Source organism: Hemitrygon akajei, chromosome 11 (genome assembly GCF_048418815.1).
Source record: "Hemitrygon akajei chromosome 11, sHemAka1.3, whole genome shotgun sequence".
In the NCBI taxonomy this organism is placed as follows: domain Eukaryota; kingdom Metazoa; phylum Chordata; class Chondrichthyes; order Myliobatiformes; family Dasyatidae; genus Hemitrygon; species Hemitrygon akajei.
Window position 1 is genome coordinate 37150439 of NC_133134.1, and position 17997 is coordinate 37168435.

At 39.9% G+C, this 17997-nt stretch overlaps 1 protein-coding gene across 1 annotated transcript in view; it reads right to left on the reverse strand.

Moving 5' to 3' along the window:
- card11 (caspase recruitment domain family, member 11) overlaps positions 1–17997 on the reverse strand; it is a 302244-nt gene that overhangs the window by 99698 nt on the left and 184549 nt on the right. Inside the window, exons 6-8 of the mRNA XM_073060648.1 lie at positions 11760–11912; positions 11171–11296; positions 6899–7096 (exon numbers count right to left, since the gene is read on the reverse strand). Of these exons, the coding sequence (XP_072916749.1) occupies positions 6899–7096; positions 11171–11296; positions 11760–11912 (477 nt within the window). The remainder of the gene's footprint in view (positions 1–6898; positions 7097–11170; positions 11297–11759; positions 11913–17997) is intronic.

Sequence of the window (17997 nt, forward strand, 5' to 3'; positions counted from 1 at the left end):
GATGAAGAAGGAATCTAGTAGGAGTGGACAGTGGGCCACAGAATAAACGGAAGGAGGAGAGGAACCGGGGGAGGTAATCAGCAGATGAGGAAAAGAGAAAGGGTAAAAGGTAAACACGAGGAAATCTGCAGATGCTGGAAATTCAAGCAACACACACAAAATGCTGGTGGAATGCAGCAAGCCAGGCAGCATCTATAGGAAGAAGCACTGTCGACGTTTCGGGCCGAGACCCTTCATCAAGACTAACTGAAAGGAAAGATAGTAAGAGATTTGAAAGTAGGAGGGGGAGGGGAAAATGCGAAATGATAGAAGAAGACCGGAGAGGGTGGGGTAAAGCTGAGAGCCAGACAGGTGATTGGCAAAAGGGATACAGAGCTAGAGAAGGGAAAGGATCATGGGACGGGAGGCTTAGGGAGAAAGAAAGGGGGAGGGGAGCACCAGAAGGAGATGGAGAACAGGCAGAGTGATGGGCAGAGAGAGAAAGAAAGAAAGGGAGGGGGGAAAAAAACTAAATATATCAGGGATGGGGTAAGAAGGGGAGGAGGGGCATTAACGGAAGTTAGAGAAGTCAATGTTCATGCCATCAGTTTGGAGGCTACCCATCTGGTATATAAGGTGTTGTTCCTCCAACCTGAGTGTGGCTTCATCTTGATAGTACAGGAGGCCATGGATAGACATATCAGAATGGGAATGGGACGTGGAATTAAAATGTGTGGCCATTGGGAGATCCTGCTTTCTCTGGCGGACAGAGCATAGGTGTTCAGTGAAATGGTCTCCCAGTCTTCATGGGGGGTAAAGGGTAACCAGAATAGGGGAAATCGAGAAAGAGAGAAGGGAGGAGGGGAGAATAATTACCATAAATCAGAGAAATCACTTCATGCCATCAAGCTGGAGGCCACCCAGACAGAATATGAGGTGTTGCACCTCCAACCTGAGATTGCCATTATTACGGCAGTACAAGGAGGCAAGGACAGACATGTTGAAATGGAAACACACCCACACAAGATCAGGAGACCCTGCCTTTATCGGCAGATGAAGGAAAGGTGCTTGATGAAGCAGTACCCCAATCTGTGTTAGGTCTCACCAATGTAGAGGAGACTGCACCGGGAGCATCAGATACAATATATGATGCCAACAGACTCAACTGGGACAACTACTGTGTGTGTTGCTCATGTCAAGGCTAATTGGTGGTGGGCCCTACTCACTTAACCTCCAAGCAACTGAATGCAAATACATGAGCCCGTGTTAACCTAAAGTACTTCTCCTGAATAAGGATTTCTGAAAAAGGTGGACACAGAGGAAAAAAATAATTCCTCATGTATTGTGCCGTACAACTGCAGCTACATGTGCATCAAGCAGGGCCATTGCTGAACAGGTCCTGCAAACCAGGTTCTATCCTGACGTAGGATGATGCACGCGTGGGTGTTCTTCCTGTGGGAACTGGGTACCCTGGTTTCCCCTTCATCCTGAAGGTGGGCTGGTTGGCTGCATAATCCATTCTGATAAATTGCCTCGAATGTATATTGGTGGCAAGATAGTCAAAGAAGGGTTGATTGGCAAGTGAGAATGTATAAGAAGGGGACAGAGACTGATGGGATTGCTTTGAGCACTGTCATGGACTTAACGGGTTCAATAGCCTCCTTCTAGGTTGCAGCTAGCCTTGAGAAACAAGTTTAAGGGTAATGTTTTCACGGTGAGGAATGGAGGCCCCTACCATCTTCTCACACCCTGACCTTTAACTGAATTCCGAAAATACCTCAGAAATTTGTCTCTTAATCAGTCAATGCTATTCACATGATATTCTTCAACCATAAAAATAACTACAGGAGCTCTAACCTATAAAAGGTTAAATAAAATACTGCAGAGGATGGCAAAATAGAATAAAAATAGTAAGTTCTGTAAATAGCTGGCTGGAAGCCATCTGTGGAAATAGCTAATTTTTAACTTAGTCATTAATCTAAAACATTAGCTCCTTTTATTTCTCCACAGAGCTGTTATTTCTAGCATTTTCTGCTTTTGTTAGAGTGAGAGGCAAAGCAATCATTTGATTGGGACTAACTCATTGTCTTAAATAAGCACGCCCTCCACCATCTGCACAGCGTTTCCGTGTCCTCTAACTACACGATGTAAAACAGCAATTCAAATCTTTTGTGAGAATACTTTCCAAACCATGATCTCCAGCAATGTAGTGCCTTAAAAGATTATTATCTCCAAATTACACACTATCCAAGTTTTGGAAGTATGTTGCCATTCCTTATGATTGCTGGGTTCAAGTCTGAGAATTCCCCACCTGACTTCCCTGAGTACCTTGTTATGAATAATGCACTATTTTAAGAAAATGTTCTCCGGGGGTGGTTTGTAACATCAAACCTCGCCAACTCACCCTTGTGACAATAATACAAATACATATGTAAATTGAATAAAAGCAATTCTATAAAAACGCAAAATGCCTAACAGGTGTTTTCTCTTGCTCATGTTTTTTTTTGCGATACAGCCAATGACAGCACAGAACATTTCAAGGTCAGGTAATGCACAAGCATGTATGAAGAACGCTTGAATTAACCTGACAGTGCTTCTGTGCCAAAAATGCTTCTGAAAGTTACTTGCTGCTTGATGAACAAGACCTTTGTTGAACTTGCATAGATTAAGTTTCCACTTGCCAAAAATGATTATTTGAACTTTGAGCAGAGAAAACGAATCCTCCAATGGAAACAAAACATGGCTGTGAGAGAAGGGAATAAACCAGTGAGGGAAGGAAATCAGTGTTAAAACAACCACTAAACTGGAAATGTAGCAAATAAAAAGCAAGCAGAGAAGGAAACAATGAAACAGGTTGGAGTAATAGGCAAGACAGCAATTAATATTTCTAATTTTCATTTCAACATGATTACAGGTTACCTGTCTTTAGCTGGGTCTTGAGATATTCACAGCCGCGCCCCGCAACCTAATATTTTTCTTGTAGTTGAATACTATTTAATAATGTTATTTAAGAACTAGGATGTCAATATCATCTTTCAAGGGAACACAAATCAATTCAGATCTAGCAAATAAATTCCTAGACACTAATGTAATGTTGGGAACAGTAGTTATTTTTTAGGCAGCAAAGTCAGATAAACAATAACAAGATTTAAAGAAATAATGAAGTAAAGTGTTCCTTTTTGATGTTGATTCATGTTGTCTAGGATACTTTTCCTTTTCTTCTTCAATATGGCATCATGGAATGCTTTAAATCTAGCTAAGAGGCCTGAAGCAAACTTGGTTTAATGCCTTATCTTAAAAGACAGCACCTTGAACAATGACACATCCATGAGTCAAAATATAAAGTTCTCTAATGTTTCTGGAGTGGAACTTACAAAAATTTTCTGATTCAAAGACAAGGCTGAGGCCCAATTAAGATACTTACAGAGTTGGCTTAAATATTTCAAGAGGGAAATAAATTATTTTCCTGAAACAGTAATATATTTTATCCTGCACTTACTGAAATTGGTTAAATATTGGAAAATTGCAAAGAAGAGCTTTGTTTTAAGCAGATAGTGTTTGTTATTCCCTCAATTGAAATATGTGGCTATTCTGTTCATGGATAGAGAACCAAACAAAATCGTTTTGCAGTGGTATCAACCCAAATTTAAGAATGCACCATTTTCTTCCATTTTACTTCAGTTTAATTGCTTATTATTATAATCTTCTGTGAATGAAGTATCACTGTACAGATAAGGCCATAACATATTTAAATTGATTAGTCAATCATAACAAAGATTAAGAAGTCCAGTATGGCAGTAAGGAAGGATCAGGGTTATGTATTACACTGACAGCCAACGTCCAATCACCAACACACCAAAGTTTGAGGGCTTTAGCTCTAGTTGAAGAATTGACACACTGATAGAAAACCTATTCTCTAACTTAATTCAGTGAGCAATTCACCTGGCGAAGGTTCACCACTCAGCACTAAAGCATGCAACTGGGACCTCTGAATCAATCATATGAGCATAGGAAGTTAAATGCAAGTGTGCAGGCTTATAACATAGAACTGAACAGCCCTTTCCACCTATAATGTATATACCAACCAATTTTAAACTAATCCTATCTACCTGCACGTGGTATAATTCCAACCCCATGCATGTCTAAATGCCCCTTAAATGTTGCCAATGTGTCCACTTCTCACACTTCTGTTAGTATTCCTAGCATCCGGGATCAATAAAGTACGTCTGTCTGTCTATCAATATCTGTGAAAAAGTACTTTCTTTTTGTGTTCCCTTCTTGTTTGAAATTAGTTTCTCCCATTCCATAGGTGCCAGAAGCTTTGGCTTAAGCCTTTCTTATGTTGTGAACTTTGCTTGAAAGCTGGGATTGACTATGGCTCATTGCTCTTGAGAAGGCAATTGTGAGCCTTGTCCTTGAACTGTTGTGGTCCATGGTGCTGCTCAGATACATTAGGAATGGAGCTCCTGCACTTTGGTTTAAATATGGAAAGACATGGCCAAGTGTGTGAGTTGAAGGGGAACATGGTACTCCTATGCGTCCATTCCCTTTGACATTCTGGGCGGAGAACGCCCTGCTGAAGTAGGTTTGACAATCAATAGATCTTGGGGACGAAGGGCAGGAATATGATAGTGAAGGGCGGTGACATGGCATTCAGTGAAGACAACCTCATTTTAATACTGATGGCTAATAAAAGGGGGCATAATTTTAAGGTGATTGGAGGCAAGTATAAGGGGAGATGTCATAGTCAAGAACGGTGGGTGCGTAGAACACCCTGTCAGGGAGAGTGACAGAGGCAGATACACTAGGAGCAATGTTAAAACCCTTAGATAGCTAAACAGATGATAGGCTGAGCAGGACGGGAAGGTTAAAATGATCTTAGAGTAGGTTACGAGGTTGGCAAAACATTGTGGGCCAAAGTGCCCGTACCGTGCTATAGTGTGCTATGTTCCAGTGCATTTACAGGATGCAAGCTTCACCATGAAGTTCATTCACCAGAGTTTACCTAACCATTGATATGCCCTTAACACAGCAATATTAACATGCTTGGTTCCATTCAATATCTGGTAAATCATGACTCTCAGGAGGGTGACAGCGATGGAACTTGGTACCAACATTTATGTAAGCCAAGGGTAAATAGTTAAAGATGGAGACGGTCATTGTCTGTCCCTTGTGTGGCATACAGGTTACTTCTTACTTATTAGCCCACACATAAATGTTCAGAATTTGCCGGCAGGGGCAGTTTCATTTTCTGAGGAGTTGCAAATGGAGCAAAAATTGTGCAATCATCAGTGAACATTAGCACTTCTGACCTTTTAATGCAGGAAAATTCACTGAAGCCATTAAAAATAGTCACAAACTATTCCCTCAAGAAAGTTAAGTTCTTGGGAATGGGGTGATTTAATTCCACTAATCACAGGCATTTTCCGTGCTTGAGATATGACCCCAAAGAGTGGAAACGTTTCACCCTGTTTGCCCCTCGCTTCTCATTGACATCAATTCTATCAGAGTTTCTTCATGACACAGGCAGTCAAATTCTGACTGGCTGTTGGGGCAACCAGTCTTTCTCAGTTACCATTTCGACAAAGGCTCCAATGAGTTGTGGAGCAGAGTTAAGATGTAAACTGAGCAGCAGCAAACAGAGGAGCGCCCTCTCAGATGATGCAGAACTCCTTGAATCTTATCGGAGTTGCTCCCAAACAGATAGAGATCATTCGATTTCACTTCTAAGTTTGAGAAGGTAAGCAACATAGGGTGCAATATTCAGCTTCTGAACTGCTGGTCGGACACACTATTTCAGTTCCTGGACGCTGGCAGATTCTAAGATGTTAATAGTGACTGCCTGGTAATGGCAATAGTGTCAAACATAGGCATTTATCAATTGCATTGCCAGCAGATCACTTGAACCGCGTGGGATGTGGGGATGGAAGAAAGCAACTCAGAATCTGAGGCTGCAGCTAATGAGCGTCCACATATTAAGCACTGAGAGTTGGACAGCAACTAGTTCCCCAGGACAGAAGAAGGGTCTCTCAAAAACTGGAAGGCAGCAGAGCCAGCTGAGGTGTTACTTGGCAGGGAAGAATACAGTCGGGATAGTGAGGTTAAGGAAATCAAAATAAGATGATTAGAAAAAGGGCTTGAAAGATTGACATGTAAACCTCAAGCCCTTGGTATAAAATTTCCTGCACAAGTGCGTAAAGGATTTTGGAGAGTGTTGATTAAAATGTGGTAAATACAAATGGGTATAAATTACTGTGGACAATTTTAGTTTATAGAGATTCTTGAATGAGTTATTTGTAATATCTGTGTTTACAACAAGCTGAGAAAAGCTCCCTACCGTTGAACACAGCGACATGTGTAAGAAGTGGGGGGCAGGAACCCCAGTACTTTCAATAATGACTTGAAAGTAAAGCATTATGTTAGGTTCCACCTGCATATGTTGCCTTTATAATATCAAGAACACGTGCATGACCTGTAACGCAGCACAAGCTGGAAAATGTATATTGCTGGACAGGAATCTTTCTGATATGATGTTCTTCACATGCCTCTTTGTTTAACAGCATCTCCAAAACCCACCATCTCCATCCCCAAGTAGCAACATTTGCAGTAGGGATCACCATCATCATTCCCCCATGAGTCCAACACCACTACTAGCTAAGTCATGTATTGCCAGGCTGTGGAGTCAAATTCCTGGAATTCCCATTTAAAACTACTGTGGAAGTCATTTCACTGCATGGGTTCAGCAGTGTGTAGTGAGGAATGATGACATGCACTACTTCTGCCAACAGCACCCATTTCCAGGGAAAGAATTTAAAAAAAATCTCTTACCACTGGATGATTTGAACCACGAAAAATTTTAGCAGGGTTGTGGAAAGAGGAAAATTATTTAAAAGACAATAAAATTGCTCAAACACTTCACCTGGTCTGCAGAAATGGTATCTTTGGACATACGGCGGAGTTTTGATTCCATGGCTACGATTTTTCCTTCCTTCCGGACAATCTGAATCTGGAGCTCATCATTTTTTTCCTCCAGTTCCCGGATTTGTTTTCGATATTTATCTTTGTCAATCAGACACTGCGAGAATTGTGTCTGGGCTTCATCTCGGGATCTGAATGCCTGGAAGGAGTGCAATGATTAGAATGAGTGAAATATATAATCACACGTACACCAGTGTCACAATACATTTACTGACTCTTGAAGCTGATAAGAGCTTTCGGAAAAGGTAATAAAATACTCTTTATGATAGGGCTATCATATGTGAAAAGGAATGCAAGTTTAATCTGTTGGTAATTATTATCTTCAAGCCTGCAGTATACTGTGACTGAGGGAGGTCACAATATATTGTATTGAAAAAGGGGATAGAATATTCTGTAATACCTGTGAAATAAAAAGATACCCATTAGCTTGTAATAAAATTTAATAGATTTGGGGTATCTCACTGTTTTTTATTTTTCAATTGACATTTCCAACCTGTCTCTTTCCACGGGGGGTGGGGGAGGGTGTCACTGGATATGTTTCAATATTTAAAAGTCTGTAAGGTCATGCAAGACTTGATAGTTGTATAGAGATTGCACTAAAGAGTTGAATCACAAAAGCAGATCAGAGGTGTTGTAATCTGCATCAAGTTGAGTCAAAATCCTACAATTATTGGGGAAGGCAGAAATTTAGGAGCTTAATAGAGCACTGTCCACTTGTCTGCATGAGTGCAGTTCCAACACTCAAGAACCTCAACCCTATCTTCTTGTCTGGTGCCCATCCATCATCCTAACACTCACTCCAAGTACCAATAGAAGACTGTGGTGATGGTAAGGTTGTATTATCTACTAAATGCTTGCCAAGGCTCGTTCAACAGCAACTCCCTCTACTGCCAACAAAAACAATGGCAGCAGGGAAATGGAAAACTCCAAGTCACACCTCGTCTCTGCATGGAAATAGTGAGTTTAAATCTGTGACCCTCTGCACCCTTTCTGGTGAATTCCCACTGTGGAAATACCCTTCAGCAGAAGGCCTGCAGGGGATCGAGATGTCAGCTCACCTCCACCTGCTCAGGTGAGAAATAAACACTGGCTTGACTAGCCTTATTCACATCCTGCTAATTATAAAGAAAGAAATTCCATAAGGGATGTCTTGAGGGTTGTTGAGGATAAGAGGGCAAGATAGAGTCAAAGGCAGTGAGATTCCCACACAAGGAAGTGTTCCAATCATTCACATTCTTCTGGTAAGATCACACCTGAGCTGGGCAGGCCACATAACCAGGCTCTTGATGAGCCCCTGCCAGAGAAAAACAAGGGAAGAAGGGAAGCCTCCGAAGGGAACCTCAGTATAAACATTTCAAGTACACCCTCAAATTATTCTTGAAGAAGTTCAACAGTGAATTGGAGTATTGGGACAATACGGCTCAGGATCAGTACAATCCATTTGATAAGTTCTGTTGAAGTTACTGTCTGTGTCAAAGGACTGAGTAAATCATGCAAAAGTATCTGCAGTTAATCATGCACCTCAAAGGGATATTTCTTGACCACTGTGCCACATGTAGCTCAAAGCACAAACTGGATAGCGAGCTGCTCATGTGCTCAAAGAAACCAAGGCAATTAATGGTGACTAGCCTTCTGTGATCTTGAAAGACAAACAAGCAAGCAATCAGGAGTGGACAGCACCCTCCCCATGAGCATTGACATGAATGACCGTATCTCCAAGTACACCAAGATGAAGAAACTCAGCCACCATTGGGCTTCAACTTAGAATTGTGCAGCTCAGCACTAAGTTGGAGCATAGTTTTGATAGATAATAGGACCAGAAAGTGTGGGGCTGAAATGGGAAAATCAGTTCCAGTGCACATCAGTTGTGATTTAACTGAATGCCAAAGCTACTTTCCTATGCACTTATGCTTTTATTAATCAGTGGAGATCTTTGTGCTATTTAAAGTCAGGGAGCATGGAATTCATGCTTTTGAAAATAACTACTTATTTGAATTGTCATTGGCAAAATTGTGCTTCCAACCTTGCAAATGATTACTTCATATTAATTATAATTTGGCTGATATTGAAGCTCACTGTTGTGTCTGTACGATGCACAGGACCAACTCCATTAACTTCACTGGCATTTCATCCTCAGTCAGTATTAGCTTCTTCTGACCCAGTGGCCTTTGGTTCAGTAAGCAAACTTGTCTGAAGCAGCAGCCCTCAGCAAATCAATGGAAGTTTCCAAGGAATAGATGTGAGTTGTGTTACTGAAGTATTTCTAAGGGCAACAGAAGATCTGTAATGGCATTTCCCTTTGAGTGAAATTATTCAGTACAATTAGAGCAAGCTCCAGCTGCCAGATGAATTCACTAGACTACTTTCCTGCATTTCAATCACAACAATCCGAGTCTATGTGGCTTTTGCACTTCATATTTCTCTTATTTCAACAGTGCTTTATCTTTAAAAGCATTTCATTGGTTGTAAATTATTTTGGGAGGTCATAATGGGTTCTTTTGAAAATTTAAGTTCTTTTCTCTATTTTTTGTTTGAAGGACAGTAACAGATGTGTTTGAAAACCAACAGAAGAAAATATAATCTAAAAAAATCTAGCAGGTTATGATGGCACTACCAAACATGTGAGACAACTTTCTAGCAGTCAAAAAGCTAAGAAATCTGACCAAAAACATCCCTAAAACTACCTTTTCTGAAATAAATTGTGTTAAATTATCACCGTGGGCAGTGAAAGAGGCAAGCGATGGCGAGGTGAGTTTGGGGGATGAATTGATGCAGATGGAATTCTGATACGCATACAACTGACCCGGGTGTGAGGTTCCATTGCTCTGTGCGCAGTAAGAAATTGGAGCCTGAATAGAGGAAATGCAATTTTTATGCTTGTACAACCAGCTCTTGTGTGAGGTTGGATTACTCTGGGTGCCAAGCTACATTAAAGAGCTTGAGAGTGGCTTTGGGCTGTCTGGGTGACGAAATCTGGGTGCAGAGCAAGTCGCTGGACAGAGTGGTCTAGGCCCGGGCTCTTTCGCAGCAGCGGTGCCTGGGTCCTAGTGTGAGCTACAATGCGCTGTTTAGACCATTTAAACTCAGGCCCAGATCGGAGGCGAGAGCTGATTTTGCTCGCTCTCCGCGATGTTCACCTTCTCTCCAGTGTGCAGAGCCTTTCGCTGTTCCATCGTTGGGTCAATTTAAATGCCGGCCAGATAGACAAAAAAGACAGGTTGTCGGTTGGGACAAGAGCCGATTTCACTCATTCTCCACGATGGTCATCTCCATGGCACCGTGGATATGAAAACTGCCCCGGCTGCTGTGCTCTGTGCCCACTGATATGATTAACTGATAAGCAAGGCTTTAGGCCTACTCAGGGCTGCTCCAGGGTTCGGATCTAAGGACTTGTATTTGGTTTGGAATGTAGTTGTTCGCTTCAATTATTTGCACAACTTGTATTTTTTTCTTTCTCTTGCTTCTCTTGAGTGTTGATCTTTCATTTTTATTTATTTTCTTTAAATTGGGTTCTTCTGGGTTTCTTGCTTCGTGGGCAAGAAAATCTCAAGGTTGTATAATTTATACATTCTTTGATAATAATTGGGACTTGAAACTTGAAAACTTGAGGTACAATAAATAAATGATTATCTTTGCTCATACATGCACCAGCCTGTTTTACAAGCATTCTGAGCTCATGTTGAGTGTCTGAGCACCACATTCTACTTTGGCAGCAGTGAGAAAATGGGTGGCGATGAATTGGTGCTGTTCATTGTACACACAGCCAAATTTTCCTTCTGTTGAATGACTAACACCTGTTCTGTTATGTTCAGTAGGATCCCCAATGTGTTTGGCACGATGAACTGCATAGAAAGCCAAAAATTAATGTAAATGAGTACAAAACATTCAGTTCATGCATAGCTTCCCCTTGCAGGTAAAGGCCACTTCCAACAGGAAGGGGAAGTCAGTACACTGAAATTATTACTATGTCACAGAGTTTGGCTAGGAACCTGGAAATTGCAACACCAACTACACTGATTGTACCTTTAAAAAGTACGTTTCATTAACTGTGAATCACTTTGGGTCACACTAGTTTGGAGAAAATTGCTTTATTAATGCCCTGATATATCTTTCAGATGAAATCTCAGTGCAATCAAAATTACATAACCAATTTACATTGAACAAGGCACAATCTATACAAGCGCACTTCATGTGAAAATGAATCGAATCATACCTGATCTCTCTCCTTTTCCACTTCCTCTAGTTGAAACATGATAGTGTTCATACGATGCTTGTACATTTCACAGTCTTTAACCAGTGTTGAGCACTTTAACTCCAAATCCTCTTTTTCCTCCAGGTACTGAAACGGTTCACATATAACTAGTGATAACTCAGTTTTGAGCATTTGAGACAGTATGATTTCATATTAAAAGCATGCTAATGCTTATTATTGGAAATTATGGAATACTGCAGCCAGCAATGAAAACAATCAATTCCAATTAGTAGGGTGTTCAATTTCACTTATCTGGTGAGTAATAAGGATTTGCCAAGAAAGAAAACCAGCACCTGGAACAATGCAGTTGTAACAGACTGTTGAAATTAGCAAAGCACTTAATTAAATGGTGTAATTTGCAAATGATCTCTTATTTGTCACCCAAAGGATGCCTATGTGGCATGAGAATTGCCATTATACATTGCTCAAGCTGACTTGGACATGTGCAAGATAGGCCAAATGCCTGATCATTTGGTCTTCCAATTACATTTTATAGTGTCTTTCCTGTGTATCAGCACTTTAGTGTTTTAATCCCTTCAGGAACTTTTACCTTATCCCTCAGTTCTTCTGCTTGTCTGTTTTCTTCCTGTAAGTTGTAAATCTTGTTAACAAGGTCTTGCCTGTCTTCCAAAGCCTCTTTGCGATCATGCTCCAAGATGTCAAGGATTGCCTTTTCGGAGTTGGGCAAACTACGTTTTCCAGCCTGCATCAGGAAAATGCAAAATTAGAATAAATCGTTTTGTGAAGGAAAAGACTGTGACTCAAAGTGAATTCCAGCAGAGAGAAAGAGACAAGCATCTTTTATATATAACTGGTCTGGTGTTACAGTTACTGAACAGCACATTCATTTGGCAAATTTTGAAGTAATTCAACTTTGCTATTAACTAAAATGTTATTTGAATCTTTTTCATTAACTGGAGCTTTACTTGACTGCTACATGATAGTATATGCAATGCTTCTTCAATTCTGCACATTGATTATTTTTGAATGCCTGATGTCTAGCTTCTTACTTCACCTCCCTTCCCCCATCCAACCATCTTCCACCTAAATGGATCTTACCAGTCACCTGCCAGTTCACACCCCCTCTCCCAACCTTCTTCTCACTTCTGCCCCCATCTCTTCCAGTCCCGATGAAGAGTCTTGGCTCAAAACATCAACCATTTATTCCTCAGCGTGGATGCTGACAGCTTTGCTGAGCTCCTCCAGCATTTTGTGGTGTGACATAAAGGAACTAGTTCAGAGTAGAATCGGGGAGAATAAGCAACAGCAGCATATTTGAATAGTAATTCACTTCTGTCTGGTTAATCATATTAGCCACTTGATGTCCTCAGTCAGAAGACAACAACTTTTTGCCATGGAAAGTTTGTCCAAAATGAGTAATTGTAACTTATGTCATTCAAGTAAAGTGAGAGACATTGTATCTACCTCTCTCATTCCTTTTCACCGCTTGTGAAAGTATGCAGACAGGGATAATGGGTATCTGCTTTAATTAATCGTATTGTTCGCTTTAATTAATTAACCCAAATTAGAAATTATCCACCGTTTATTATTCTCAGCCACAAAGGAGAAAAGTTGAGGCCCACTAACAATTCATTTAATTGCCAAAATGAATCTCTTCAGTTTTCTAAGTCTAGGAAAGGCTTTTCTAAGTACAGTATTGTCTGGGAATGCTATGGGAAATCACAAAAGCAGCGTATTTATTTACTACTTTCATATTCTCAGTCTCTTGCCAATGTGAGTTGGTTGGAAATGGTCCCAGTGATGCTCTGGAAATTGCACTGGTACTTAGTATCAATCTGTAGTCACATAGGGCTATCAGTAGGCTAAATAAATATTATACTACAATATACAAGATGATCATAACATTATACCCACCAGGCCAGTATATAGCTACTTATATTGTTCCTTTATGTACATACAGGAGAAGCTTAATTACTTTAGACAAAATACATAGTCTGGAACAATTTCAAAGCTATGACCACAGCCGTTCATGTACAATTGTAAATTGCTCAGGGTTTGTTACATTTTAGATGTCACCTGAACCCTCCCATTATTCTTCAGGAGGCTCACTCCTTGAAGGCCATGAGCTGTCATTGGGCACAGATTATACAGTAGTTTAATAAATACTTTTGAAAGTTGGAGCAGTATGCTCTCCTCATAATGTTCTGCTTCAGTGGGAAAGATGTCAGGATTTCAGTGTAAATCAATGACAAGATACATGTTCAACTATTTCACATTAACATACTAAAGTGCATAGTTATCAGAGTATGGTGTCTGAAGATAATCAAACACAAACAAAAATGAATTTTAAATTTAAGCTTTATGCAATACAGTAAGGCCATCACATGTGTCACATTTTACGTAAACACAACAGAACACACTGCTTTTCTCTACTCAGTTTTTGGTAGGGGCAAGCTCACTGTCCACTGTTACCTGCAGCTCAGGAGAACCACACAACCGAGAAAAGTGTAGATTCTAAATTATACAACTATTATATTGTTGATCTTTAGAGTTCTGCTGCATGAAAATTGACCATTGTGTCTTCTGCAACACAATACTGACAAAAGTTCTTGATTACAGTCCCCTGAATACTGTACATAAAAAGCACAATCTGAATGCAGACATTTCTTTCTTCAATAATTATATGAGCTAATCAGTGATGCACCTTCTGGACTCTAAAGGTTGATCATTTTATGTGGATCCAGATTTTCACAATCAATTTATTTGCATTTGGTATATATTTTAATCATGTATGTTTGAAACAGATTCTTCCACTGACATCAATTAATTCAGCCATATCTGTTCCAGCCATTGGTGCACCAGTAGCCCATAGAGTCATTTTATAATGATTAGTTGTAGAATGAGTTCAGCTGAATCATTCTGATTTGATGCCACAATGTTCCAGCAACTTCATAAATTAGAAATGTGCTTTATGTCATTACAGCAGACAAATCATTGTCAGATGGGGGAGCTCCACACTTGAGCTCAATATATACAGAAGTATTAAATAAATAACTAACAAAGAAATGTCAAGAATTCCCCAAAGATGATGACAGAATACACTGTATTCCTTTCATGGATTGAGTTTATGGTTGATGCCAGCAGATCAAAGAGCAAACACAATCAGTAGGTTTGCACTTTGCATTAATATTTAGCTCCATGACCTCACCTACTACAGTCATGGTAGCAAAGCTAAGTAATATTTCTAATATACTGTATTATCATCCTCATTGCTAATGCTGACTTTACTCAGCCCTGTGCTTTATCTTGAGAATTGTCATGACATCCCCTTCAAATTCTGCTCTAATTGATCTAGGCCATTATGAATGATAAAACATAAACCTTTGCAGGTGGTGTTTGCTAAAATAAGCACAGGCATAACATTTCCTGGCAAAATATCTTTGTTTATTAATCTCCAGAGATCTTCCAATCACTAGCCCAGGGGCTCCCATACAGAATAACCTATTGGAGATGTGCGGATTAGTGTAACAGGATAATTGGAAAAAGAGGATGGGATAAAGTGAAGGTGCCAAATTCCAGCTATGTTGCAGTACATCACCAGTAGGTTGTTCTTATTGATATGATGAGCCAATGGCAGCCCCGCTGATTCTATCGGAGCACAGAATACAGAGCTTACAAAGACAAGCAATTATAACAGTACAGAAAAATCTGGATAAGACATTATGGATAGGAATTTAATACGTATTCAAACATTTAAAATACTGATCTTTTGCATTTTAATCTCGCCAGTTTTTGGTGTGTTTCCATGGAGAGCTGGCTGAAGGATGTTGACATTTCAAGCAAGCTATTTGGGATGGCATGCAAGATAAGTTGCAGGGCTTCAGGGAAATAAGGAGAGGGGTGGCGAGGTTGCTCTGCTAGAAGCCAACATGGACCCAATGGTCAAATGGCCTTTCTGCATGTTGCAAGGAATAAAAAAAGGCTTAAGGAAGATCATGCTAGTAAATTAAACTGAAGAATGGTGTGGATTTAGTCAGAGTGGATAGTCTGACTGTCGTTAAGTAACAACAAGATGATTACAACGATATTAAAAGAATGTGGTGGTAAAATCCAGCCTGTTGTCTCACCTGGCCCTCAACATTACACTGCCTACAATAACAGAAGTTCATCTTGAGATCTGGAATATGTGGACAATTTCTCAAATCTAGGGAGCCACCACTCAGCAAAGACAAGGAAGGATTATAAAATTTACCACTGCCATCAATACATAAACACTGCTTTTGTTTAATAGAGAAAACTAGTATCTGAAGTTGAAATCTTAGTGATGGCACAGCACTTTTGGGGTACTAGGCACAGTGATTCCTACTTCCCAGAGCTGGACTATCTACTGTAGGCATTTCAAAGCTTTGTTAAAATTCCACCAACACTGTTGCTGCAAAATCCTCCAAATTCACTTGAAGGATAAATGAACCAATGTCTATGTACATTCCTTTGGAAGCAATGGCAAATATCATTAATATTTTTGACTTGTTTTGCCCCATAATTGTCAGATTAAGAACCTAACAAATAGAGGTAGCTGTTTCTTGATTCCCAAGAAACAGCTACTTCTTTCGTTTTCAAAGATTTATCAAAATCAATCAAGAATACACTCAGCGACCATTTCTTTTTAGGCATCTCCTGTATCTTCATAATTTTCTGCTGCTATAGGTCGACATGTGTGTTTGGAGATGCTTTTCTGCACATCACTGTTGTTATGTGTGGTTATTTGAGTTACTGCTGCCTTCCTGTCAGCTTGAATCAGTCAGGCCATTCCCCTCTGACCTCTCTCATTAACACGGCCTCTTCACTTGCAGAACTGCTAATAGGTGGACTTTATTTGTTTCTTGCACCATTCTCTGTAAACTCTAAGAGACTGTTGTGCATGAACATCCCAGGAGATCAGCAGTTTCTGAGGTACTCAAACCACTGATGTTGATACTCAAACAGTGATGTTGTGGGGGTGGAACTGGACTCTCTGACAGTGGTGTCTGAAGTTGCATGCCATCTTCGACAATGTCTCCCATCCACTCCATAATGTACTGGTTAGGCACAGGAGTACATTCAGCCAGAGACTCATTCCACCGAGATGCAACACTGAGCGTCATAGGAAGTCATTCCTGCCTGTGGCTATCAAACTTTACAACTTCTCCCTTGGAGTGTCAGACACCCTGAGCCAATAGGCTGGTTGGAATAATTTACTTATTATTATTTAATTATTTAAGGTTTATATTACTATATTTCTACACTATTCTTAGTTGGTGCGACTGTAATGAAACCCAATTTCCCTCGGGATCAATAAAGTATGTCTGTCTGTCTGTCTGTCACTCCATCTGTCACCAACAATTATTCCATCGTCAAAGTCACTTAGATCACATTTTACCCCCATTCTGATATTTGGTCCGAACAATAACGGAACCTCTCCGTCATATCTGCATGCTTTTATACATTGAGTTGTTGCTACATGATTGGCTGACTAGATATTTCTATTAACATGCAGGTATACCTAATAAAGTGACCACTGAGTGTATACTCAAAGACTGGGAAAGAAATCAAATATTTTCAACTATTCTCTGCATCTCAAGTTTGGAAAAAGTTTGCCTTTTATTCTAAAGTGATGCCCACTTTCATGCAGCTTAATGCTTGACATTCAAAGAAAACAGGTCTTGTACCATACACCCTGTCAACTTATTTCAGAAATTTACACTTTTTCTAAATGATTTCAACTGCGAACCAGCAAATTTACTACATTAACTGCCTGATTTTGAAGGTTTTGAATGCTAGTGAGACAAGATGTCATAAGAAATTACAATGTGCAATTGTTCTTCATGTCTGCTACACTCCTGCAGTGAAATACTAAGAGCACAGCAATATATGAAATAAAGCTACCATTCTAATGACTGATCTTGCTATTATGCATACAATATTCAATTCACAGTATTAGATATTGAGGGGGCCCTTTTGGATGGGTGATCATTAAAGTAGTAATTACTAGAGAAATAGCATAATTGCTAATGTTTTAACAGTCCATGTGGCAGAAATGTTTTTCAAACTCAGTGAACATAATCTTAGTTTACAACTCACGAACTAACATATTCAAGCTTCGTGAAGTGCAGAGATAGAAGAGGGATTTCTAAAGGTCGAAGCCAGCTTAAAGCCTGGCCATTAAGTTGAAACAGAATAAAGGAGAAACCAAAGAATAGTATGGGGGGAGGGGGGGACGCATTAATCCATTGTGAGATGAAGGTGCCCAAAAATATAATTTTTTTTGGTGTAATGAAGGAATCACAGCTAGGTTTCAGAAACATGAAACAATCTGTTTCTCAATGAACTTCCTGAGAGATAAATATCATCCAGGATACCAGGAGAACTTTAGCATTGTTTCTCTAATTATTACAATGAGATCTTCATGAGAATCTCCCAGTACTGCATTGGAGTACCAGCCTAGATCAAGTCTTTCAGTAAGTGAAGTGAGATTTGAACTTGCAACCTTCTGAATCAGAGACATAATTTCAAAAAAACTGGCCAAAATCACTGCAAATCAAGCAGAAGAAGACAGTAAATTAAAGGCTGTGAAGGTAGGGATCAACCTTTTAGGGAGTTTGAAACAAAAATAAAGATTTTGAATCAATGCACTGGAGGGTATGGAAGTAAAGACAGCAAAGAATAAAAGTGTGAATCAGACAAGGAGATGAACAGTAAAGTGCTGACCTAGTTGAATTTTTTTAAGGATGGAGCTCAGGAGAGTGTAAGGAAGAAACGACAAGAATCAAAGCTTGATTTCCTTAAGT